This window comes from Mustela putorius, unplaced genomic scaffold, assembly GCF_011764305.1.
Source record: "Mustela putorius furo isolate JIRA1106 unplaced genomic scaffold, ASM1176430v1.1 tig00003858_pilon_pilon_pilon, whole genome shotgun sequence".
NCBI classification, from domain to species: domain Eukaryota; kingdom Metazoa; phylum Chordata; class Mammalia; order Carnivora; family Mustelidae; genus Mustela; species Mustela putorius.
The window spans coordinates 13,936,274-13,962,570 of NW_025422010.1; the positions used below are offsets into that span (position 1 = coordinate 13,936,274).

Here is a 26,297-nt window from a genome sequence, read left to right on the forward strand (position 1 = left end):
GGGAGGTCATGTGAGATTTAAGCATGTTTTCTCACAGAGAAATTTTTGTGAGCTAACCTAAATGATTTTTCCTAAGGATGCCACCAAAGATCATCAGACACAGAGAATCTATACAAAACACCTATAGCTTTCTATGGCAATGGCTACTCCCAGTTGGCGCTTCCGGGCAGAATCACCAAGGGAACATTCTGAAAATACAGATGGCCCAGCAAAACCCCAGGTTTTCAGGAGGGGGGGGGCAGAAATCTTTTTCTGGAGTGTGGCAGCTGATTCTGAATCACAGCCAGCCAGAACTGCCCCCCACTATGTCACATGTTTAATCAAGGCCTTAGGAGGGCACAATTTTCATCCCGTAATGATCTCTAAATAACACATATTATTTATACTTCCTAAACATGCACTTTCATAAGCATGCATATGTCCCTTCCCCCATCCCCGGCGCTTCGTATAGTGTGCTCTTCCCATTTTTGTCTGTGAGCCAAGTGAACAGAGAATTATGTCTGATTCAGTGTTCAGTACAGTGTCTAGAACATTGGCACCGAATGCGTGTTAAAAAAAGAGAACCAATAAGAACTACATGTTGCTTTCATACACCATTCTTCCAATGCAGGTTTTTCAGGTTTAAAATACACTGTCAACAGATCATATGTTCAGAAACAAAACTTATTATTTTCCACAAGTAAGTTAAGCTTACCTCGTGAGACCCCAACTCCAGTCAAGACCGAGAACGTGTATTACGGGAGTCGAGAAGGGAACAGTCGCTCCGTGAGAGGTTTGCTCTTTGAAGCGGATATTTGGTCAAACGAAACAGTCTTTCACCCAGCCAAGAGGCTCACCTGGCGTCTGGGTCAACACTGTCTCCTCCCAGCCCAGCCTTGCGTCTTTTAGCTACAGCTTATCCCTCCTCATCATTGGTGTCCGCTGAGAAACAGGCACACGTGCCTCATGTCCCCTGTGCTGCAATTGTTGCCGACACCTGTGGTCTCTTCCACAGCCTTCGGTCAGGAAAGCGGTGCACCTGTGTCCTCCACACCCCAACTTCAAGCTTCTCATTCCTTTAGCACCTCTGCAACTGTTTGGGACGGTCGCCTCTTTCTCCCTCCCTGAGCTAAGGGAGTGAGGGGTCTCTGAGGTCACTTGTCCAACAAGTCAGCCCTCTCCCTTACCCTCTAGGCTCTCTCTCTCAAATAAATAAATAAAATCTTAAAAAATACTTTCCTCAAACTTTTAGTTTTAACTTAAAATATGTACATGTATATTCGTTCACTAACATTTTCATGAAGTACCAAGGCCTTTTTTTTTTTTTTTTGAAAGTGAAACTATTGGTTGGAGTTCTAAGTTGTCTTTCTTGCATGAGCCACATTCCAACTATGTATCTATAAATTCAAGCTTCCGTTTTCTTTAGATTTGGACATGCAAAACAATCTGAAGGCAGACCCTTCGAAGTTGTCGTGACTCTTCTCCTTACTTACACTTGTCTCCCTCACAACTCCTTTGGCCGCCATTTTTACCATCCCTGTCTATTCAATCTTCACAAAACTTTCTAAATGCAAAGAGGAACACCTCCTTTTAAAAGAGATTTTAGAGAAATGACTCTTCTGCCCTCAGCCTATGGTGTTCTGTAATATTTAATGAAATGACATCATTGTAATTCCAAGTTTGGTTAAAATAAATAGATATAAGGAAAAGTCTCGGAGAGTTCTAGAGTTAGCTTCAGAGTGTGAGGATTCTTTGGGCTGCCGTGAGCAGCCTGGCTGTGTTGACAGAGAGAGCAATGGTGTCCGTGAAGCTGGGGCGTGGGTTAGGTGGAGTTTTGTTAAAAGGGCCTCCACTGTACTGAGAAAAAAAAAAAAAAAAAAGGCCCGACATCAGGTAAAGCAAAATGCAAGGTAAAATAATTTCAGAAAAATGCACTCATATAATGGAAAGAGCACTTTTTTGATGGGGAAGGAAAAGGCAGAAGTGAGGAAATTCTAGATTCTAGACAAAGACACTGCTAATTGGGGACTCTGGGTAAATCAATTATATTTCCTGGAGTTCATCTTTTTTCTTTTATAGAGGTAGGCTAAGCTGTCTTCAGCTTCAAAGCCTTTTATCCATACTTCCCCACGGTTCCTGTGGGTAAGTAATGGGGTAGGTGAGAGTGACAGTAAATCACGCTTAACTTCCTCATCTGTAAAATGAGGGAGGAACTTAAGCATCAATCAGCAATTCCTCAGCTATGTTCTTCAGAGAGGCCCTCCTCAGAAAGGGCAAGAGATAGTCTTCAAAAAGCTCAGTATCAGACAGTTTTACAAAATGCTAGGGTACAAATATTAAAGAAGGTTTCTTTACTGCAAAACTTCACAATCTTTAATAGGTGAAAGAGTATTGTGACTCTCTAAGGAGAAAATATGACAGCCAGCTTCCACAAAATATATTGCACCAAATCTCTCTCTCTTCTCTCTTTCTTCTCTGTCTCCTTCTTGCTCTCTCTCTGTCCCCCATAAAATCTCTCCTAGGACTAGAGATCCACAGAACACACTTTGGGGAAATTCTAGCCCAGCTATTTCTTTGGTCCTTTCTAGCTCCAAATTCACATTTTGCTGGGGCCTGCATCATTGACTCACTGAGACTTAACAAACAAGGTGTTGGAAATGACCAGAGAGATAATGGAGTCATTTTTAAAAGACAAATCTTTGAACAAGGTCAGGAAGGGGAAAGCTACCAGAACCTTCTTTTGATGTTTTCCTTGGCACCAAGTAATCATGACCACTAAACTATGTCATTATAAAGAAATCTCTGTACAGCACTGGTATATGATGGAGGTGACTTTCAAATTATCTTTATGCATGCTTTGGTCCCTCCCTTTATGCACATACATTTCAACTCAACTGATTTATTTTTCTACTATCAGTGAAGGGACTATATACAGAAAATACAGCAGAAAGTAAAGATAGTAATAATGAATAATAATAATGAATAAGAGAGTTGGGCCTTTCTATCAAGAAACCTTGCTGCAAATTCATGCACCTTCAGTGTACTTACCTGTGCCAAATGCTCTTTTTCATTCAATTTATATTTTATGTACAACGTCTAAGTGGGCAAGAACAAAAGTGTATCTCAAAAGACTGAACTATCTTGAGACTGCTTAGGGAGTGAATAACATGTTAGTACTTCATCAGCTAAGAACTGTATAAATTATACTCATAAAAGTGACCCACCTCCCTGAGAGATCATGCAAATAAAGGTCCACTGAGGCCAGTTGCCTGCCACAGGTTTGTCTCTTTTGTTTTTGTGTGTGTGTGTGTGCGTGTGTTGTTGTTGTTGTTTTGGTTGGTTTTTTGTTGTTGTTGTTGTTTTTTGCTGACTACTGCTGGACATATTAATGTTACTAACATTACTGTCTTTACTAATGTCACAACATTTCATTATTGCCATTTTACTAATGAGGCATCTGGTATGAAACAAAATAAGTTCAAAGTTAGAGGCAGCTATTGTAGAAGGATCTTCTCTGAAATGTGTTCCATGGTAATATCACTTCACCCTGGAAGGGATGGTCAACGTGAATAGCCTCCCGACAGCTTTCTCCATCGTTTCTCTAACAGCCAACATATATTAGACCCAGTGGAGTGGACTACGTACTACAAATATGGCTCTTGTTTATGGTTGTATCTGAAATTTAGAGAATTTTAAAGGGTGTAGTTCCTCTGAGGTTTGAACCATATGCTGCAAAGAACCAAAGGACTGTTTTTACCCATGCATATTTGCAGTGTGAACATAGCGCTGGTCACGTATAAATTTATATATGTCTATGCATTATATTTGTAGGGTTAACTCCATTTTCTTGCCTCTACGGTGGAAGGATTTGGACTAGACTGTAAATAATATTAAGTTGAAAAGTCATTTTTAAAATTATTACAGATCATTTTTTTTAAAGGACATAGGTTTCCACACATCGGGTGAATTACCACATTCAAATTCCCAATGAGCTTACCATTCTGTGAGTTTGCAGTCCATTTCTTCAGCTGAAATAGCGTTTGTAAGCAGTGCACTGGCTTCCTACATTTCTTTCCTGCAGAATATCCCCAAATATCTCCACTCATATATTAATTCAGACAGTAGGTATTTAGCCAATAAAAATAGAATGGGGATAGAAAGATGTCTAAGAATTGGTTCTTGCCTTCCCGGAGCCTGCAATCTGAAAGAGAAAACAGGACACTTATAAAAATACTGAAGGAATGCCTTCAATATAATATACACATGATGAATATTTTCCCACAGTCGAAGTGCTGCTGTAGCTCTAAGGAGAGACACATCACCCCCAGATGGAATGAACAAAGCAGCCTTCATGGAGGGAGGAGGATTTGAATAAGACTTGCAAGAGATGAGTAGGATTCTGAGGGCTTTCCACGTAAGTCCTGGAGCCAAAAAGAAACCAGGTATTGCCTAGGATTCATACATGTCCACGTGGTCTATGCAGTGGAACTTGGGCTGATACGTTTGGAAGGACAGATCTGAGCCAGCTTCTGGGGAATTTGAACCAGCTTTTGACGAATGTCCAAAGTCAGCGCTGGCTTGCTAGGAGAGAAGGAACCATGGCACATTTATGAGTAGGTCGTGCTAGTGCGTGGGGGAGCTGGGCGGAAGGTAGAGGCAGGAAGATAGCTCCAGAATATGAGATAATTGCAGTAATACAAACTGGAGGCAAAGCCAGACCAGTGTGGCAGTTAGAGAAGCCAAAAGAAGGGAGAAGATAAAAGAGACGTTCACTTATCCATTAAATTAACATTGATTGAGTCACTGTTTCCCAAACATCCTTCATTTATATACGACCGTCGTGACTTTTGCCACATCTGGCTCTCCTGGTATCATTTTTTTTTTTTAAATCTAATGCTTTTCTAACAAATAGACTCATTTTTTATTTAAACGCATTCAGTTAGAAAACAACAACTTGGGATCCCTTCCATTTGCCTTGCCTCCGGTTGACATTAATCACAAAAACACGAACAAGGAAAACAAAACTAGTCGCTCAGGTAGATGTTATGCCTGTTGAATCCTGCTTACGAGGGAGGAAAAGCAAAAAGGGGTGTTAACATCATATCGTCAAGAAAACAGGGAGCTTTCCTCTTTGATTAAACTAAATGGGTTGGAAGAGAATTGAAATGGAAGGAACTTTCTTGCTGTGCTATTCAAGGCAGCCACAGCTTGGGGACTTCGCTCCCGGCCAGCTACCGGGCGGGGCTCCGGGAACGCGGAGGTGAACTCGGCGTACCCGCTGCCCCCCAAGAGCCTGGCTCATAGGGAAGGTGGGCATCACACCGACGCCTACTGCAAAGCGGCAGAAGAAAAATCTAGTGCGCCTCGGACACCTTTGGGATACTGCTGGCCCCTTGAAAACTTTCTCTCGGACGTCTCCCAGCTCATTATTATTTGGAAATTAAATTCTTGTTGTAGGGTTTAATTTCATTCTGACTCTGTATGTGCAGGCTGTTTCCCCCTAGCTGCCTAGAACAAGCATAATAGCCTACCTTTATTTTCGGAGAAAACAAAAGGGAGAGATTTCTTAGGCGAAGCAGACGTGTTCGGGTACATTGGGAAGACTTCGATGGAGACAGTAAAATATCGCTCCTGCTGAGGATCTAGGAGGATGACGGTCAGGTGTCAGAGGCATCTGGGTCGGAGACCTACCCGAGATGAATCGACCTCCTTGAAAGGTCCAGGATCATGTCTCTGATAGCTGCAAACATGGCGGCCACTGTCCCTAGGCAACCAGCTCCTAAGTTCCTTCATGAGCTTTGGCATTTATGGTTTTAGGAGACTGTAAATCTTATTATTGATGAACAGCAGCCTGGAGGGTAACTAGAAGTGTATCGGCCTTAAGTGTACCCATGACTGCCTCCCAGCACAAGGGATCACTGGAGAGGAGGAAGATGGCAGAGCTTCGTTGGAGGTGATGCGTGAAAGGTGAAGGGGACACCGTGCCGTTGCCAGAGCAACAGCATTTTGAAGGACGAGGAGGAATCACGTGGCCGTGAGGGGCATTCTCCCAGCAGAGGAAGTCATAAAGAATGGGGGGGGGGGCGGGTGGGCAGCAGGTGGATGAGGAACCTGCAAGTGACCTAGTGGCTGTAGCCTGGGATTTGAGGTGAGAAGAGAAAGAGGTGAGGCGGGAGGGGAGCTGCAGCAAGGCCAGCAGGGACTGCACAGGCTGTGCAAGGAGCAGGATTTTATTTTTAAGGAACTGGAGAATATTGAGCAGGGAAGGGGTGTGATCAGATGAGGAGGTTAGAGAGTCGTGGAGTATCCACTCAGAACATTTATGGGACATGCAAGTGAGCCAGCAAGCTGATGGGGCTTTTTTCCTCCTTTTTTCTTATGCATTTAACATTTAACTCGGTGCCTGGCATTGGGCTAGGTGCTGAGCAATCGAGTCCCTGAAGGAGCTCACATTTGGAAGGAAGACAGACTAGTGTGCAGCTTAACTACTCTTCAGTGAGTTAATGCTTAAAAAGTGCTACAAATGCTGTTCTTTCCAAAGGGCCATGAATGCCCAGATCTGGGAAACCGTGGTGGACGGGGGAGAGACAGCAAGGGATCCTGAGCTGGGATCCACGGCTTCAGTTGAAGAGTAACAAGGTCCTATAAATTACCTTAAACTGGTAAATTACCTCACACTTGTGGCCTCCCACAGGCAGGATGAACTATGGCACCCGTAAGGAATTGCCTCTCTATCTCCCTTTCCGGTTCTGTTATCCTGCAGAAGTGCAGAAGTAGATCCCCCCAGCTTGGCCCTCCACAACCCATGGAGCCATCCTTACACTGGGTTCCAACCCTGCGTGTGGAGGTCATGCTTGTGCTTAGAAACGTTTTTCTCTCCCATTTATTTTTTCAGGGTTTTTCTGCCTACATTCAGGGACCCCGAGTAATTCTCGGAGTCTAAAAGTGAAAAAGAAATCTTGATAGGAAAGCTTAAGTTAAACAATTCTAAAGGGATTTCCTCATCCAAAGGACACAAAACGCTGATTTGCTTAAACCGGGATGTAGCTGGCAGTCACATGCCAAAGACCTTTGCAGGAGAACACTTGCACTTCATGAAGCCAATTTTTCCTTAAAGAGCATCTCAAAAGGAGAGAGAGGGAGAAAAAGAAAGAGAAGGAACAACATATTTCAAAGACCACACAACCCGACACCTGGGTGGCTCAGTGGTTTAAAGTCTCTGCCTTCGGCTGAGATCATGATCTCAGGGTCCTGAGATGGAGCCCCGCATTGGGCTCTCTGCTCAGCGGGGAGCCTGCTTCCCCTCCTTCTCTCCCTGCCTGCCTCTCTACCTGCTTGTGATCTCTGTCTGTCAAATACATAAATAAAATCTTAAAAAAAAAAAAAGACCACTCAACCAATAAGTGGGATCGTTAAGGGAAGATGCCCATTTCTAGTTAAAGATGCTGAGAGCTAGATGGAAGATGGGCTGAAGCTCGAGGCGTCGGGAAGGACATTTGCTGAAATCCGATCAAGCCTGGGCATCTTGTCGACAGAGAATAAGAAATAGGGCTGATGCATCCTGGCTTTGAATCCCACCTCCTAAGTAAGAATCCAAAAGTTTTCTTCAAATCTCAGGTGAACTGTTTCCCTACAGCCAACATTCCTTTAACATTCCTGCCCTGTTTGAAGCCACTTGTCCTCCATCTTACACCCTGAACTCACACTCACCACCGGTTGCTCCTGCCTGGATCTGCTCCACTGGGATTTTAGGCTGCCCATGTACTTTGGCTGGGAAATGACACTTATAACGCCAATTACGTGGAACTGTCTTGATACAGATTTGGGAAAAGGAAACAATAATGCTCAGTAGTCAGAAGAAATCTGCCATGGACAGTGGTCCCAATAGGAAGGGCAGACTGTTCAATGGATGCCCTCCTGGTGAAGTCTTTATTGTGGCTTCTCTCCCCACACGTCTTTCTTTCATTGGCTTCAGGTCCTTACTTAGCACTGTAGCAGAAGATGGTTCTCTGAATGGTGTGAATTACCCCACAGTCCATGCCAGCATTAGCAGATGGTGAGGAGAAGGGACTGTGGGGAAATTGAAAATGTCCAGGTTCAGTTCAGAGAGGTGGAGAGGTGAAAGAAAACAAAAACGCGTTTTGTATGGAGGGGTTCCTAAATTCTTCTAGGTTTCTAGCATGCTCCCCTTTAAACAGCCTACCTAAATGTATAGCTGAGGCTATGAATACATGTCTATGTCCCTGAAATATGTCATTTCAATTATGGTTTTATTAGGTAATAGTAATATAATAACAGGCGAATAATCCTATTTCAATTTGATGTCAGAATGCATGGTTTTTCTCCAGTGTCTTCTTTGTAATTTGGCTGATATTAACTGTTTGAAATGGAAATACCTTCCTTTTGACCCCTCAGTAACAGCAAAGCAACAGAGCCGCTGCCCCACCGGTCAGCTTGCCCCCTGCAGTTGTGCTTGTGCACAGTCTAGGCAGTCATATGCCACAGCCTTGCTGGTATCTCATCAAGAGGGTGAGTGACAAAGACAAACTTTGTCATTGATAGTGTAGCAGTGCCTAGGTCGAGCTCTGGGGTCGGACTTCCCAGATTAACTCTGAGCAAAGTGTTTAACCTCCCTCTGCCTTGTTTTTCCTCCTCTGGGAAATGCAGATAAGAAGTACCTACGTCATAGGGCCGCCATGATAATTGGGTGGGAAAATACATATAAAACGCCAAGGATAGGGCCTGGCATGCAGACATATTTTACCTAATACTTGCTGAAATATACTAACAGCTACACACTTTACAAAACTACCTCTTTGGGCACCCAGATGGCTCAATCAGTTAAGTGTCTGGCTCTTGAGTTCGGCTCAGATAATGAAGCCCTACATCAGGCTCCACACTCAGGGAAAAGTCTGCTTAAGATGCTCTCCATCTGCCCCTCTCCCAACCTTGCTTACATGCTCTCTCTTAAAAAAATTTTTTTCCTAATTAAAAATAAAATAAACTACCTCTTTAATAAATGAGTCAGTATTTTTTTTTATAATTTTCAATGTGTCTAAGTCAGCAAAGAATTTATAAAAGACTAGTTAACAAAAGACATTCTATATGCCATCACCTGGCCGATTATATGATACAGTCACCATCATTTTAGACATTATATATTGGTTTGCTGTGTCCCCACACAAGAATGTACTTGCCATGAAGGCATGGAATTTTTGAGTTGTATACCTGTCATTTGGTAGATACTTAGTAAATATTTGTTGGGAAAACAGGAATCCATAAATGTTAGCTCCTTTGTAGATAACTGGGAGGTGACAGTCTACCTTGGCTCACTGCTATTTTGAGGCTAAAAACACTATACACATTTTACATAAAGGCCTATGTGGTAGGAAGAAAAGCATAGGCATATCTACAATCTTCAGCTGAGCAGCATTTATAGGCCAACATCTTTGACGTGTACAATGTCAGAGTTATAAACAAGCTCTCAGGGTCACCTATGCATACCTAAGGACATGCATTCCCAGGAAGCACTCTGCTTGGCAGCTTATTAAACACTTAGGCTGGGGGTGTCTTCCTCTATCAAAAAGAGGTAGTACAGGGCACCTGAGTAGCTTAGTCAGTTAAGCATCTGCCTCTGGCTCAGGTCATAATCCCTGGAATCAAGTCCCATGTTCTACCTCTCCTCCTGGCTCACGCTCTCTTTCTCAATACCTCTCTCTCTTTCTCTCTGTCTCTCTCAAATAAATAAAGTTTAAAAAAAAAAAAAAGGTGATGTGGCTAAGTATGGTGATATTATCCTTTGGGTTTTTTTTTCCCCCATTTTTTCTTTTAACAGCTAAAATTTTTTTCAAAGGAAAGTCCAAAAGCTGTGGATTGGAGGGTGGTCCTTGCTGGGCTGCCTCCCAGCATTCTGAAGTTTCTTGGAGCTACTGATGGGGCAGGAAGAACATGTGCTTTAAGTCTTACAGACCCTTCAAATTCTAGCTTACCTGCTACACACTGTGCTCCTTGGGCAAGATATTCAACTTCTGTGGACCCTAGTTTCCTTATCTGTGCAAAGAGAAGAGAGCATGCCACACTTGCAAGGGTTCCAAAGAGTGTATATTGAGTTCCTGACCCATAATAGGCAAACCTTGTATTTCACTGGATTCAAAAATACCACTGAGCTAATGCCAGAGCCTAGCAAGAGCCCTAGAGACCACTGCAGAAAGAGAAAACATCCTTCCTTCATGACATCAGTTTATTGGCAGCCAGGTTCCAACGAAAAAGCCTCCCTGTCTTCAGAGATGTGCCAAGAATTTGACCCGGAGTCATCTTTGGTTCTACAAATCATTGCCACCACTGCTTGAGAGACTCTAGTTGCTGAGAAGCCTTTAAGAGAGATAAATGGGCCGCAGGACAGATGCAACCTGTGAGCTGTGGATGAGACAACAAAGCAGGCTTCCTTCAGCAAGCTCCATTTGGCACCACTCAGCTCCTTACCCAGGAGCACAGTGCCTATGCTGAAGAGGCATTATTCCTGGGATAAAGATAGTCATATTATTTCTTCAAATTACCACATTTACTCCATGAAAATACCACGTTTCCCAGGCAGGAGACTTCCCATCCGTGTATTTATTTGGCTACCATTCATCAAGTGTGTACTCTCTATCAGGGACCTTCCCAAGAGATGGTAAGATGAAAACGAGAGAGGCGGTCTCCTGGGACAGGGAGGCATGTGACACAATACATTACAGCAAGCCCTTCCAGTGCCCAGTGGGGTTACGAATAATGTGCTGCAAGAACACATAAGACGGTCGTTAACTCTCCCAACTGGGTTCCATAAAGGTTTCTCCCCAAAAGTGACAGCAGAGCTGGGGTGTGAAGGAAAAGTATGAGTTTAAACCTAATGGAGGGAAGGAAGAGGTACATTCTGGGAAGAATCATAAGCATAAGAAATAGACAGTCCAGTTCAGTAGTTCTCAAAATGTGGTTGTTGCGTCCGCATGACAATTGCCAGGGAATCTGTCAGAAATACAGATTACTGGGAATCACCCCAGAAATTCTGAAGACGGTATCCACGAGTCTGGGTCTTGGCAAGCCCTCCAGCTGATTCTTAGGCTCACTCAGCTTGAAGAACCATTGTTACGGTCAAGTGATGGTATCGAGTAAAAGAAGAACTACATTAACAAAGTATTTATCTTTACATGATACAGAGCTATCTCGGTAGACATAGATTTTCCACCCCTACTCCAACTTTTCCACAAAGGATGAGTTAATAAGATTATGTAGCTCACAAAAGGACAAAAAGGATATAGCCAAGGGAAACATAGCAGAAGTAGAATAAAACCATTATCATTTTGTCATACATTTCCCAACAAATGTCCTAATACTCAAAGCAGGTGTGGAAACACGTTTGTCTTCCAAGGGTCACAGTACCTGCAAGATTAGACGGCAGCTGTTAAACACACAGCTTTGTGAATGTGAAGCCCGGAGAGGCGTCCCTGCCACAGCCCCTCATTCAGAAGCTTCATATCAAATGGAAGAAACTCAGACAGCAGCCTGAATATTGAGGCCATGCTTGCTATTCTCAGGCAATCCAACTCACATCTGGATAGTATCATCAAAGACAAAAGAGAGCGGAGGCAGAAGAGCCAGAGGGGAGATGAAATAGTCAGATTTGAACAACAACAACAACAAAAAACAGAGTAAGCATTATACATCACCCTGAGAACCTCATCTTGGAAGGAGGGGCTTCCCCAGACTGCCTGAACCTCCTAGGCTGAGATGGCTTCACACTCCTTACGTCTAGCAACTTCTACATGTGTTTTTTTCCAAGAGCTTTTTCCTTGGTGCATTACAGGTGCAACACGTCTCACGCCATCTAGGGCTTGATTAGCATGTGACTTGTATTCTTTTCTGACTGTTCACGCTTACATCGTTTATCTCCTCAACTAGGTCAGAAATTAGAAGAAGGTCTCTCACTTCCATGCTTCCTTTAGCACAGGGAAGATTTTAAGAGGAGGCTGTCTTTGTAGCTCTTCTGGAAGGAGGAATGAGAATTGGCTCCATGAGCAGAGATGAGTGTTTGAGAGAACACAAGACACAAGGACCCTGGAAAGCGAGGCATGTGGGGAAGTGTGTGTGGAGCCCAGGGCTGCTGGCGTAAGGGCCGGGGGTGGGGGGAATAGAAGACAAGGCCGTCTGGTAGTAAAAGTATAGATCATGAAAATCTCCCATATGCAAAGGTTTAGATTATATTATAAAAGTGTAGGAAGTATGGAAAGAACGTAAAGTGAAAAATGGCCTGATGAGTTAACAAATCATACTGTTAGGATTATGCTACATGCTGCTGGGGCGGGGGGGCGGGGTGTGTGTGCAAGCTGTGCATGCGCATGCGCTAGAGGGGGTGGGAACAAAGTCATTATGGCTTCGTGTTACCAGCAGAGTAGGTTTAAATTTTACTAGCTCTATTATCTCAGAAACTTGTTTAATCTTCAATAGCCTGTCTTCTTATCCAGAGAATAATCTCTATCACATATTGTTTGAGGATGAACTGAGCTAACTCATTTAAAGTCCCCAACATGTGCCTGGAATACAGGAGCTCAAAAATGTTTCTAATGATTGTGGTTATTAGAGGCAGAAGGACCACTCCTTTTTTATTCACTTAGCATTTGTTGGTTACTGTCTTTGTTTTTCCAACCAAGTCCAGATGAGACAAGAGAAAGGGAGTCAAGGGCTTGGAAGAGCAGCAACAGAGGCAGGAGCCCTGCCATGTTCTTCCCATCCAGCTTTGAGATTGGAGGAGAGTTTGGACCCTGGGAACTTGGCATGGCACCAGTCCCATCCCCAGTGACATTCAGCAGCCCCTGTATGGAAGAACAGAACAATGGTGGTGTCACACCTTGGTTTTATGTTGTTCAGAATAGATGAGGCAGAAAGAAGAATCGTAGAGCAAGGGGCAGAAGGTGCTTACAAAAGAACCTTTGACGTGATATGTCTCTCGGGCCAGCAAGGGAAGAAGTGAGACTCTGGGTGCTGACAGAAATAGAGAAATGGAAGTCGTTGAAGAACCGGATAACAGAAGAAACTATCCAAGAGCCATCAGAGAGCCACAGGGGAGAGAAGGGAAGGAAGAAACGTGAGACATAGGAGGTGGGGTTGGGAATAATAAGAACCCTTAATTCTTTTTATAGTGCCCAGGGCACTTCATGTAAACGACAGTTATTCAATAAATAGACATCGAATTAAATTCATATGCCTACATGTAATTTGACTCCGCGCCCAGTACATTGAAAGAATATAGTCTGCGGTCTTACAGGCTAACACCCTTACCTGTCAAAACTAAGAGATTTTCATCCAGGCACCATGATTGTCATCATGTTTTCTTCTCTGTCACAGCAACAGTGTTTCAGAAATCTCTGTGGAGAAGGATTTGTTTGTTTAAAGTTTAAGATCTGGTGTAGAAATCCAGAGGGGAAGGAACAACTGGTTCTGAAATAAACAAATAATGATAATAAATGAAAAAGAGTCTCATTGCTATATATGTGAAGAGTAAGAATAAGGTCCTTTAAAAACTATGTGAACAGGGAAGCAGCAGGTGTTTGAGAAATTTCTAATCTCATGCCCATCAACAGCAGCCATCACGGGGGCTGGGGGGGGGGGCAGGGAGGGGCGGAGAATGGAGACCCACCTGCAGAAAACACTCCAGACACATGGCATTGACAATGGTTAGCTGCAGAGGCTACCTATCTCCCCCTCTGGGTGCTGACCACCTCACTCTTGTGCAGGCAGGAGCTGATGGTAGCACTGAAAGAAGGAAGGCGAGATCTGAATGCGTTTCCGTAGGCTGTTGAAGCCAATACGTACTTACAGTGGTCAAAGCCATTTAAAGATGCCTTAGCAGTTCTGAATGGGCCACTTCTGAGCCTCACATCTGGGGCCTGTGGGACACAGGACACTTCGGTGGTGCTTCTCTTATGCTTGCCGTTGGCCCAGCTGGGCAGGAGGGTCTCTTTCCTTGCATAAGGATGCTTTGGGGGGCCTGCCATGGTTCTACCACAGACCGCTGGGCCCTGGCCATTCTGGGCAGGAAGCTGGCCTGGGCTAGATGTGGAAGGTTGCTGGGCAGCTTCTCTGTTTCTTCCCCTGGGGCTACGTGGACCTGCTTCTCTCTGCCTGTTTACTCCTCTCCCCTCCCCTTCCATGTTTCTTCTGCAGCGCCCTGGTCTCTGAGGCCCCACCATTTCAAATAGCACTTGACTTTCCCTTCTGAGGTGCCAACACTGGCCTTTCCTCTCCTCCACTTTGCAGATAAGCTCATGAGGGTTCAGGGACTCTAGGAACGTTTCCATTTGAATTTCTGAGAGCCAGCATCTGATTTAGTCAGGTAGGCCTATGCATGGCCCTGAGTTGGGTCTTCAATCCCGGTGCAATGAGCTCAGAGGAGGGAGTAATCGCCTTCAACATTCCTGGCCAGGACAGCAGCAACAGAAACTGTGGGCAGAGGGAAAAACTTCCCCAAAGCAGGTGTCAGCTGAAAAGGCTCCCACAGAAAGGACCAATGGAGGTCCTTTTGGCGCCTCAGTGCTCAGTAGATTTGTATAGCAAACTTGGGAAGAAAAGCAAGCAGCATATGAAAGAAGGAAATATATTGATTCAGGTAAAAAAATATACATATAGTCTGGCTCTGAAGCAAGTTGTCTAGAATGTGCCAGAACGTGTTCACGGGACTATTTAGCTGGCTATGAGAGATGTAGACAGAAATAACCCATTCTCATCAGGGGCGATTTCCGCTACTTCTTTTCAAGTTGTGCTGTGCTGTTTTGATTGTCACCGGCTTTGCATTTTCCCGTTCTCCACCAGGGCTGTCTTTATAGCCCATGGAAGAGTTTTATTCTGTCATCATTCCTGTTTCTCCTACATAGATCAGCGGCTTGCATATCTTTCCCAGCATTGTTTTGTTTTGTTTTGTTTTGAATAGACACTGATGGTCATTGCTCTTTTCTGTGAAAATTCGGCAGACATGTGTTTTTGCCCATAAGACTGGGTCTCCCCCTGCCACCATGCCTCCCTAAGAACTATTGGCCATGGCAGGTCAAGGCAAGCACGTTCTCTCCCAGGGGAATCCATCTGTAGGCATAGCTGAGGTGACCAGACCCTCTCCTAGAAATGCCAATGAGATCAGTTCCACAGAGAGCACATCTCCAAGGAGTCAGATAGTCAGATAGTCACATAGAGTCAGAATTGTCACCTTCCAAAAATCACCAGTCCAAAATAATGCTGTGAGGTTTTTATAATATACTAAATACTGCCTCAATTATCTCCACAATGAAAATCCCCTCCTAAGTTCTATGAGATTTACTCAACTGGCAATAAGTGTATACCAATATTAATGAGGACTTATTGTTTCTCAAGAAATATCACTGTCCACCTTTTTACGCTTAAAAGTCAAAATGAAGCCCCTTTTTGAAAGCTTTATCTGAAGACAAAGGCAGTTGGAATTGTGCTACCTACTGGGACCAAACTGGAGGAGGTATGGGTTGTTGCTTTTGTGTTTTGTGTTTTGTATTTTTTTTTTTTTGGTACAATATCATATCTTTTGAAAGGAAATGCTTGAAAGGGACTTATTTGTAGAAGCAGACTGACTGAAGGAGTTATTCACAAATAAAATCCAACTGCAGATGATTAGGATAGCAATAATGTTAATGAAAAGGCAGAATACATTCTGGGTATGTAATACGGCTTAGCAGTGTATTCTGAATAATGTAACTGGTGTGTTTCAGACTGTGTTTGTTTAAAGGTGCTCTAACGGTATTTGTATGACTTCAAATACAGAATACATGAAAATCGTTGAGTAGGGAAATCTGAAAAACTGAAAGAGAATGGCATTCAGCCATCTGAAAAGTGGGCCCTTAACTTTGGGCAACATTAACTCACACCCTGACTTCCTCTAGGTTTTCTGTTTACTTTTATCCTAAAATGGCATAGCTTTGTTTTTCAGTAGTATATTAGTGAGAATCGTTCCTCTGCTTTTTATTTAAAATCACAAGCCCATTAAACATTCATAAAGTTCTTCCTTCTTGATCCCCATAGAATTGGGTTTTATTACTGAGAGTAAAAAATTGCTGATAGAAAACCTGCATCCATTTGTTTATTTAAATTCAGTTATTTAACATATAATGTATCATTAGTTTCAGAAGTAGAGGTCAGTGATTCACCAGTCTTATATAACACCCTGTGCTCATTGTATCATGTGCCCTTCTCAATGTCCATCACCCAGTTACCCCATACCTCCACCCACCGCTCCTCCAGCAATCCTGTTTATTTCCTATGATTAAGACTCTTTTATGGTTTGTCTCCCTCTCTGATTTTGTCTTGTTTTATTTTTTCCTCTCTTCCCCTATGATCCTCTGTTTTGTTTCTTAAATCCCACATATGAGTGAGATCATATGATAACTGACTTTCTCTGATTGACTTATTTCTCCCCTTATAATGCCCTCTAGCCCCATCCATGGTGTTGCAAATGGCAAGATTTGAGGGGCTTCTTTGATGACTGAATTGTTGTTCCTCGTATATATACACCGCATCTTCTTTATCCATTCATTTGCGAATGGACATCTGGGCTCTTTTCCTAGTTTGGCTATTGTGGACATGGCTGCTATAAACATTGGGGAACCTGCATCCATACTCCATAGAGTTTTGTTCTGTGCAGAAAAAGTGCCCTATGTATTTAGACAATTAGTGGAAACACACGTGTGTGAGCAGAGAGGCCTGCAAAAGGAGGCACCGCCCTACTGGGCCACATTCTCACCTTCCTTGGAGGTACTCTTTCCTCCTTTTCAGTGTCCTCCTGAACAGCCCAAGCAAGAAATGATTGCTTCTTTTAGATTCCCTTGCCTCTCTCCTCCCCTAGATCCAGTCTGTAGCTATAGCCAGGGAAATCTTGAGTACGTGGATGGCCATGTCACTGTGTCTTTTAAATCACTCTCACAGAGTACCACCACCTGCAAAGCCAAGTCCTGGGTACTAGGATAGCTTACGAAAGTTCCTGGGGATTTGGCCTTGACTGACCATCCTGCTTAAGCATCTCGCTTAAGGTTCAGAGGCAAGCATCAGAAAACAAAATAACAGTGGCATAGGCAAAAATAAAGGTCTGTTTCCTCCGGCATAGGCAGGATGCAGAGCTGGGCTGCCATGCTCCTCCACTTTGGCCAGCTTCTTCATCTTGTGCCACTCCAACAAGGAGTAAAGAAGGATGTGCTTTGCACTTTAGAGACATTTCCCAGAAATTGCACATGCCATTTCCAATCATATTCCATTAGCCAGAATTAGTCACCTGTGCACATCTAGGGAGACTGGGAAACATAGTCATTATTCTGAAACTACTTTATAGTCTTTAATAAGGGAATCCTTTCTCTCTCTATTTCATTGAATGTTACAATCTGACATGGGCAGGTTGCATGAAGGAAAGCCAAAAAGGCCACTTGACCCTGAAACGACTTGCGGAGATTTCTTCATCCCAATGTGCCCCCAAATCAGAGCACAGTGCTCCCTGTTCTCCTGGACAAGGTCCCTTGCGTTGTCTTTCTAAAGCAAGTCATGATGGTCTGGTTGTCAGTCTTCACTGAATGAGAGAGTAGAAGCCCTTCATTTGGTTCTTCTATCTGCATGTAAAGAAAAATCATGAACAGTAGCTCTAAATAAAGACATGCAGAGAAATCAAAGTGAAATAAGGACTTGCCAGCTTTGCAAGACTATTTTCCCCTTGTCAGCATCTTCTAATATATGGTTGGGTTGTTTTTCCCTCAGGTCTAATAAATTACCTACCTTGAGAAGTTCCTTTACAGTGCTGGATCGTTCTTGCTTTAGTCATCATTGGTACAGCAATGCTTTTGCTCCAGGTGTGGGAACTCTAAAAACCAGGCACATCTCAGGTACCTGAGTGGCCCAGTCAGTTAATCCTCCAACTCTTCGCCTCTGCTCAGGTCATGATATTGGGGTTGTGGGATCAAGCCGCACATTGGGCTCTATGCCCAGCATAGAGTCTGCTTAATATAGTCTCTCTCTCCCTTTGCCCCTTCCCCACACTCCTGCACTCTTTCTCTCTCTCAAAAATAAATAAATAAGTCTTTTTTTTTTTTATCAGATGTTTTGGGGGGGAAAAAAAAAACAGATGCTTTCACACCTCAGAGCTCATCTCATGGTGACCAATATAGTCAAGAAATTTTCCAAGCCAAAAATCAGAATGTATGGTCTGAGAGTAAAATCGAACTTAAGAGGACAACAAAACACAATTTTGAAGTCATAGTGAAGAAAAATATCAGAGATAATCGCCATAGTCATAGAAACCCTTATGAAGGCATGTTGACCCACACTTCCCACTCCTGTTCAAAAAAGGAAGGCATGAAAGGCAATTTCCCTTTCCATTTTGAGAAATCTTTTATGGCCACTTAAAATCTAATTCAGGGGCTAACAGCTTCCTTTCCCAAAAATACAGAAGATAACAGGAATTGTTATTCCTCTTTTTTCTTGACTAGGTCATGTCTCTCTGAGCACATTATAAGTCTTTGGCCATTACAGATTTGCTATATGCATTTGGTTGCCCAAGGTATTAAGTTGTTTATTTGGCCTGGACCAGAAAGACAGATTGAGCATTTAGAAATGTTTATGATTGTTTATTGCCATTTTTTCATGACCCTGTTTGCCCACATCCTAGAGAAAAGGGAATAAGATCTCAGTATCCTTTTACAAATATTAAGAAAAAGGAAAACTAAGTTATTTATCCTTGCTGCGATGTATTACCCTCTAAGAAAATGTAAGCGCTTGACTCTGTGCTGAAAATCATCCACTTATATTTTAGTAAAACTTACGCTGTGTCTGCTACAAAAATTATCATTTAACTAATTCACCACAAATGGCTTTGTAAAAGCTCTTCATTTGCTCTGCTAGTCCTCAGGTAATATTGTTTTATGTCAAATGCTGTTGTTGTAGTAAAGATAACTAAATACTGAACAGTGAGTCAGTTTTGTTCATTTTGGGGTAAATATGTATAATTCATGTTTTCAGCTCTTGCCAGTTTCACATTTTACTTTGTAGAAAGTAGCTACCTGAGACCCGGGTACTTCAGAAGGAAAATTTTGAAGTATCATATCATTATTTCACAGAGATTCTAATATGTGTAATCCTAAGACTTTTTCTGTGACTATAACCCTATTGGGTTGTTATTTTTTGTGGGGTTTCTTTTTTTCCTTTTAAGTCCATATTTAAAAGCCAAAAATGTCGGGCGCCTGGGTGGCTCAGTGGGTTAAAGCCTCTGCCTTCAGCTCAGGTCATGATCCCAGGGTCCTGGGATACAGCCCCGCATAAGGCTCTCTGCTCAGCGGGGAGCCTGCTTCCCTTCCTCTCTCTCTCTGCCTGCCTTTTTGCCTACTTGTGATCTCTGTCTGTCAAATAAATAATAAAAAATCTTAAAAAAAAAAAAAAAGCCAAAAATGTCTTCAATGGGACCGGTTTTATATAGAGAGATTCCCTCATGCAATGGATTTTTCCATCTAAATTAGTTTGTGCCACAGTTTTGCCAAAAACATGTTTTTAACCCTCTTAAATCCTGCCCTCCCACAAACTAATCACAGGATCATAATGTCATGCAAAGCAGTCCCAAAGTATTTTTGCAAAAATCTCCTTCCTCATTAGTCTCTGTTCAGTGGGAAAGTTTTGATTTACCTGACCCACAGATATCATGAGTCCTTCTTGCCTTTTTATCTCTTCAGGTGTCAGTTTCTTTCTGTCCTTCAGAACAGACTGTCTTCTGTCTAGACATCCTATAGTCAGTAGGGCAGGCAAGCTCCTCTAGACTTTAAGTTCAATACAGGTAGAGAACATCAAAAGGTAGTCCCTTCCTTGCACACGCCCCTTCTCTTGTCACACAGTCATCTTTTCACTCAATACACTTCACTCAAATCACAGTCTGGACCACACTGGGAATTTTTGCATTGATGCATTAATTCATTGAATAAATATCTTACCCAGTTTGCACCATCATCCAAGCATTTGCTGGGTACTGGATGGGTAAAACATAGTCCATACCCTCAAGGAACTCATAATTTAGTAAACTAACCAATTTCAAAAGACTCCAGTGATTAAACTGCCTTGATAAGTTTTGCTGATCCATTAATGCAGACGCTGAGAGACTAAGAGAAAAACAGAAAGTCATAAAATCTGGATAGGGATTTTCAACATTGTCAGGAACTCCCTTATACAGTACAGCCCATGGAATAGAAAGACCTGACCTCTCAAAAGTATGCAGTTTTCTTCATTAGGCCATGTATGTGTGTTTTATTGTGTTGTGGTTGTTTTTAAAATAAACCATTTATCTCTCCCTCTCTGAATATCTGAAATGACATTAGTGATATTTTGGACAGTAATGTTGGCTTTTCAGGACAATTCTTATTATGACAATTTTTGTTATGGGAAGCTTTCAAAATAAATCAGACTGTTAACAGGATCTCAGTCAGTTCCCAAAGAAGTTAGAGTCGAAAGAAGATACTCTGCCCTGAGGAACAGCAGCCTCTGCTACTAAAGCACAGGGAAGACCTGTGCTTGGAATGAGCTGAGTTCCCACAGGTGGATCTGTTGGGGTCACTTCTCTCTGAGGCAGATCTGCTCTCAGGCCCAGGCCCTCTGTGTCCTCAGGAACATTCCCAGGGCCTTTCCTTTGGCCATCTTTCTATCACTTTTGAACCTTTAACTAGAAACCTTTAAACCAGGAAGTGAGATACCACGATATTCAAACTAGTTAATTCAAGCTCATCCTTCAACCACTCTCCATTTGTTAAGGAAGAAACTCTTGGTGCTCCTGGGTGGCTCAGTCAGTTAAGAGTCTAACTCTTGGTTTTGGCTCAGGTCATGATCTCAGGGTTGTGAGATGGAGCCCTGGGTCAGGCTCCACACTCAGCTTGGCATCTGCTTGAGATTCCCTCCCTCTTCCTCTGCCCCTTCCCCCCATTCTCACCTCCACATTTGTCTCTCTCTCTCTCTCTCGAATAACTACATCTTTAAAAAAAAAAAAAAAAAGGAGAAGGAGAAGAAGAAGAAGAAGCAGCTTTTTATCCCTTTAATGACAGAAAACAGGGGCAGATTTTCTCTACAGCTCTGATTTATTTGCCACCATCACTATTTTCCATTCTAATTACTATGGTGCTGGGGTGGGGGGTAGTTATTTGCGAGCTGTAATTGTTACTACAGAATTCTAATGGGAAGGCATGTGACAGAAGATAGAAAGATAGATCCTGAAGTTATAAGGAGCCAGTTACTTCTCTCGGTTTTTTTCCACCCACGTTTATTTTATTTACATTAATGGAGTACTTTCTGTGTGTTTACCTAACTGGCCTGGAGCTAGCTAGAGAGATAGAAAGGTGACTAAGAGGTAAGCCCACCTACAAGAGATGAACGAAACTAGCCAGGGAATGCCTGAGACAAACAATTCCATAGGAGCTGAGAGACTGTGCGGCAGATGCCATAGAAACACAGAGGGGAACTTATTCTCTCTGCAAGCAGGGATCAGCAGAGATTTCCCAGAGAAACTGAGCCCTAAGGGTGTGCATGCTTTACTTTGTTATTAACAGACAATTAAGACTAAAACCAGAGAAGCAAGGGAAAGAGCCATCCATTTTACTGGAATCCTAGAGGGAGGGGGTTTGCTTTCAGGTAATGTTGAAACAATTTAGCATTTTATGGTGAGTGCTATGAATTGTGTAAGACTGATGATTCACAGACCTGTACCCCTGAAACAAATAATACATTATAAGTTAATTAAAAAAAAAAAAAAAGAATTGCCTGGAAAAAAAAAAACTATTTAGCATTTTTATAGTTTCCTTTTCCGGGTTCACTAGCTTTCACCCCTACCATCTCGGGGTATCTGACTGGAGTGGGCTTTCCCACCTACAGAGGGGATAGAGCTTATCCAATAACTATTAAAACTGCTTTCAAGGACCCTGATGAGTTCTTCTGCCAGAAAGGGAACATAGTAGTAGACACTCAAAAGTGCAACATCTATTTACCAAGTGTTAACCATCATCTCTCTCTTATTCTTCGTTACCCCCAGGTCTTTGCAGAAGACGGGTCTGGAACCTAACCACGGGGTGTCCATGACCCCCGAGGTTGCCGCCCATCAGCAATGAAAGGGTTATCGGGCAGCCGCAGCCACCACCACGGAGTCACCTGTGATTCGGCCTGTGACTCGCTGTCGCACCACTCCGACCGCAAGCCCTACCTGCTGAGCCCGGTGGAACACCACCCCGCGGATCACCCCTACTACACTCAGCGGAACTCCTTTCAGGCAGAGTGCGTGGGCCCCTTCAGCGACCCGCTGGCCAGCAGCACCTTCCCGCGCAGGCACTACACGTCGCAGCAGGAGCTGAAAGACGAGTGCGCCCTGGTGCCGCGCACTCTGGCCACCAAGGCCAACCGCATCCCCGCCAACCTCCTGGACCAGTTTGAGAGGCAGCTGCCGCTCAACCGGGATGGCTATCACACGCTGCAGTACAAGCGCACCGCCGTGGAGCACCGCAGTGACAGCCCCGGCCGCATCCGGCACCTGGTCCACTCGGTCCAGAAGCTCTTCACCAAGTCGCACTCCCTGGAGGGCCCATCCAAGGGCAGCGTCAACGGGGGCAAAGCCAGCCCTGACGAGACGCAGACCGTGCGGTATGGCAAGCGCAGCAAGAGCAAGGAACGCCGCGCGGACCCCAAGGCCCGGCCCAACACCTCCCCGGGCTGGTGGAGCTCCGATGACAACCTCGACGGCGACATGTGCATCTACCACGCGCCATCGGGAGTGATGACCATGGGCAGGTGCCCTGACCGCTCGGCCTCGCAGTACTTCATGGAGGCCTACAACACTATCAGCGAGCAGGCGGTCAAGGCCTCCCGGAGTAACAACGATGTCAAGTGCTCCACCTGCGCCAACCTGCCTGTCAACCTGGACACGCCGCTCCTGAAGAAGAGCGCGTGGTCCTCCACTCTGACGGTCAGCCGTGCCAGGGAGGTTTACCAGAAAGCCTCGGTTAACATGGACCAGGCCATGGTGAAGTCAGAGTCTTGTCAACAAGAACGCTCCTGCCAGTACCTTCAGGTACCATTTATGTCAAGTGATGGATGCTTAGAAATCATACCTGCTCATTGTGTGGTGTTTTCTCCTGAGTCCTAGTCTTGGCTTGGCTGTGAATTGCCTGCATGAACCTGAGAAAATTATTTAGCATTTCTCTGGCCAATTGCTCCTATCAGGAAACAAACCGGCTACCCAACTCCATCCAGTTATCTTGAGATACTAGATATAAAAGTGCTTTGAAAAGCACGCCTACATAAAGCCAAGGAGTTATTAATGTTTAGTATTCCTCTTTTGTCTGCGGGAACATGGGATAGGGAGGCAAGAAAAGGGGAGTCAACACAGAATTTTAAAATAAATCAATTTTTTTTCCACAAAAGTCAACAATGATCTTTTGAATTTTGGAAGGAGTTTAATTAGATCTATCCAGAGGGTTTTTGTTTTTATTATAAAATTCTGCCTTAAACTATTTGTTTGGAAAACTTGATCTATATCCTCACCATTGCAATTGTTATCACCACCTCCAACACCAACCATACTCCCACCTGAACCCCCAACCCCCAGGACACAGGGAATTGGAATAATGCCCTGGGCCCTGAGGAGGTGGAGATCAAGCCAGTTTGGTGACCTGACAAGCACAGCTGCAGAGACCCAGGACAACAGAGAAGAGGAGGAAAAGCAGGGGGGAAGCATCCATGCAATAAAATGCAATTAATGTCAGCGTGTAAATCCCACACACGTATAGACCCAAGGCAAGCTGCTCCTCCTCTTCCAGTCTCCTCATGTCTCTCCCTAATGCCCTTCCATTCACTGAACCTAGATTCCCCTAGATAAAAATGTCAGCAGCAGAGTCTTTTTTCTTCTCCCTCTCCTCACCACCCCCACCCCCACCCCCCCACCCCCGCCTGGGGCCAATTCCTCTATCTGGTAATTGTCATCTTCCCCAAGATATAACCATCCCTTAAAAGTACCTTCATATTTTTCCTGTTCATGGTGTCTTTTTTTTCTCTCTTCTCTCCTGGTACACCCAACCTTTTTTTTTTTTTTTTTTTCTGTTGGACTATAAAGGCATGACATAACCATTTCACACTCCCATCCTAAGAAGAAGTACAAGAAAAAAGTCTTCCACTGAGAATTCAACTTTTTGCTCTCTGAATTACTCCTGACAAACCTGGTTCCCTTGAAAATGCCTATACCTGGCCCTGAGAATATGCCGGGCTGGCAGTCACTGGGCAAGGACAGTGTCAGAGTCCATCCGAGGGTTCAGAAGAAGCCACCAATATGTGGATAGTTTTCACAAATAGCACACAATTCCATGGTCAGTTTTTCCCACTCAGAGTGGTACTATAAGGTTGCTAGAGGAGTGAAGCCATCAAGAATTTTTAATGGAATTTTTAGAGCTAAAGAGTACATTTATTCCAACCTCCTCATTTAGCATATTAAAAAACTAGCCTCTGCCTTCGGCTCAGGTCATGATCTCAGGGTCCTGGAATCGAGTCCCGCATCGGGCTCTCTGCTCAGGGGGGAGACTGCTTCTTCCTCTCTCTCTCTCTGCCTGCCTCTCTGCCTACTTGTGATCTCTGTCTGTCAAATAAATAAATAAAATCTTTAAAAAAACAAAAACAAAAAACTAGCCTCTAAGAAAGGTAAAGGCTTAGTGGGTTATACTGTTGTACTGTTAGTATAGAGGGAGGAGAGAATCCAAGTCACTTAATTTATAGAAATGACCATAACAAGGGTTACAATTGAAGGCTTTAGAAATTCTTTAAGCATATCAATCTTACCCGCCACCTAGAATAAAGTATTTTAATTAGAATGTCTGTCCCAGGGGTACCTGGGTGGCTCAGTGGGTTAAATCCTCTGCCTTTGGCTCAGGTCATGATCCCAAGGTCCTGGGATCGAGCCCCGCATCAGGCTCTCTGCTCAGCAGGGAGCCTGCTTTCCTTCCCCTCTCTCTGCCTGCCTCTCTGCCTACTTGTGATCTGTCTGTCAAAAAAAAAAGGGAATGTCTGTCCTGAAGAAAGGATGGGTAATAAGATAGGAGCCCTAGAACAGGATAGTTTAACTATGAAAGTTCTGAAATGTGTAGAAAAACAAACAAAAAAACAAAAACAAAAAGCAAAAAACCCCCACACAACAATAACAACAAAAAACCCACAATGAATTTAAAAAAAAAAAAAAACTGGACTTTAATAAGTAGTGATAAGATTAGATGAGAAATATCAGATTAAAGATGAAAACTCTGCAAGGATCCAGAACTAGCCTTTGTTGTGACAAAATTAGTATCTTTTAACCTTTTTATGCTTGCATGATTGCCTACGTTCTTCCTACCTCAAATTCATTTTTCTTTCTTTTTTATGCCTTTTTGCAGTAAAAGGCTCAAGTAGTGGAGAAAAGTGGAAGGATAAGGAAAGAAAGAAGGAAACTGCTATTGACTGAAAAGCTACAATGTATCAGAAGCTGTAGCAAATGTTTTCACATTTGTTATTCCATTTAATTTTCAAGATAATCCTGACAGCTTGATACAATAATACTCTGATTTTACAAGAAAGGAAACTGAGATGAGAAATGTCAAGTGATTTTATTTATTCTTTATTTTTTTAAAGATTTTATTTATTTATTTGAGAGAGAGAGAGACAGAGTGAGAGAGCATGAGAGGGGAGGTCAGAGGGAGAAGCAGACTCCCCATGGAGCTGGGAGCCTGATGTGGAACTTGATCCCAGGACTCCGGGACCATGACCTGAGCCACCCAGGTGCCCTATCAAGTGATTTTAAAGCCACGCAGCCAAAAAGTTGAAGAACTAAGAATTAGACTTACATCTATTTGAGACAAAATAGCTCTTTCCACTACATCTCATCACAGCCCTGGAATCAAGGGCATGAAAATACTGAACAAGAGGAAAAAAATCTGTAGAGTAAACATATTATTATTAAAAGCGTTTCAGTAAAATGAGAAAGAAAGCGTGAAAATTTAAGTATGAGATTTAGTATCGTAGCATTATTACAGCTCATATTCAAAGGTTTGGGAATTCTATTTTTAAGTTATTTAACTTCTTTTAAGCCAGTTTTTTAATGAAATATTTGAGGCTTACAGAGAAGTATAAAGGAAAATAATAATAAAACAAATACCCAGTTATATGTAACCCAACTGGAGAAATAACACATTAACTACAATAGATCGCATATATGCCTTCCCAATCCTATTTCTTTTTTTTTTTTAATTTAAAGATTA

The 26,297-nt window shown here is 43.2% G+C and overlaps 1 protein-coding gene and 1 long non-coding RNA gene across 4 annotated transcripts in view; one reads left to right on the forward strand and one right to left on the reverse strand.

Moving 5' to 3' along the window:
* The window catches only part of DLGAP1 (DLG associated protein 1), an 871,327-nt gene that overhangs the window by 531,151 nt on the left and 313,879 nt on the right, over nt 1-26,297 (forward strand). For all 3 annotated transcript variants that reach the window (XM_013051420.2, XM_004742767.3, XM_004742768.3), the window contains exon 4: nt 22,064-23,092. In XM_013051420.2, coding sequence (XP_012906874.1) covers nt 22,136-23,092 — 957 coding nt within the window. In that variant the 5' untranslated portion in view covers nt 22,064-22,135. The remainder of the gene's footprint in view (nt 1-22,063; nt 23,093-26,297) is intronic.
* The window catches only part of LOC123386922, a 194,923-nt gene that overhangs the window by 112,147 nt on the left and 56,479 nt on the right, over nt 1-26,297 (reverse strand). The window contains exons 2-4 of the long non-coding RNA XR_006602059.1: nt 13,652-17,624; nt 13,294-13,452; nt 3,977-4,180 (exon numbers count right to left, since the gene is read on the reverse strand). This is a non-coding gene — a long non-coding RNA (uncharacterized LOC123386922). The remainder of the gene's footprint in view (nt 1-3,976; nt 4,181-13,293; nt 13,453-13,651; nt 17,625-26,297) is intronic.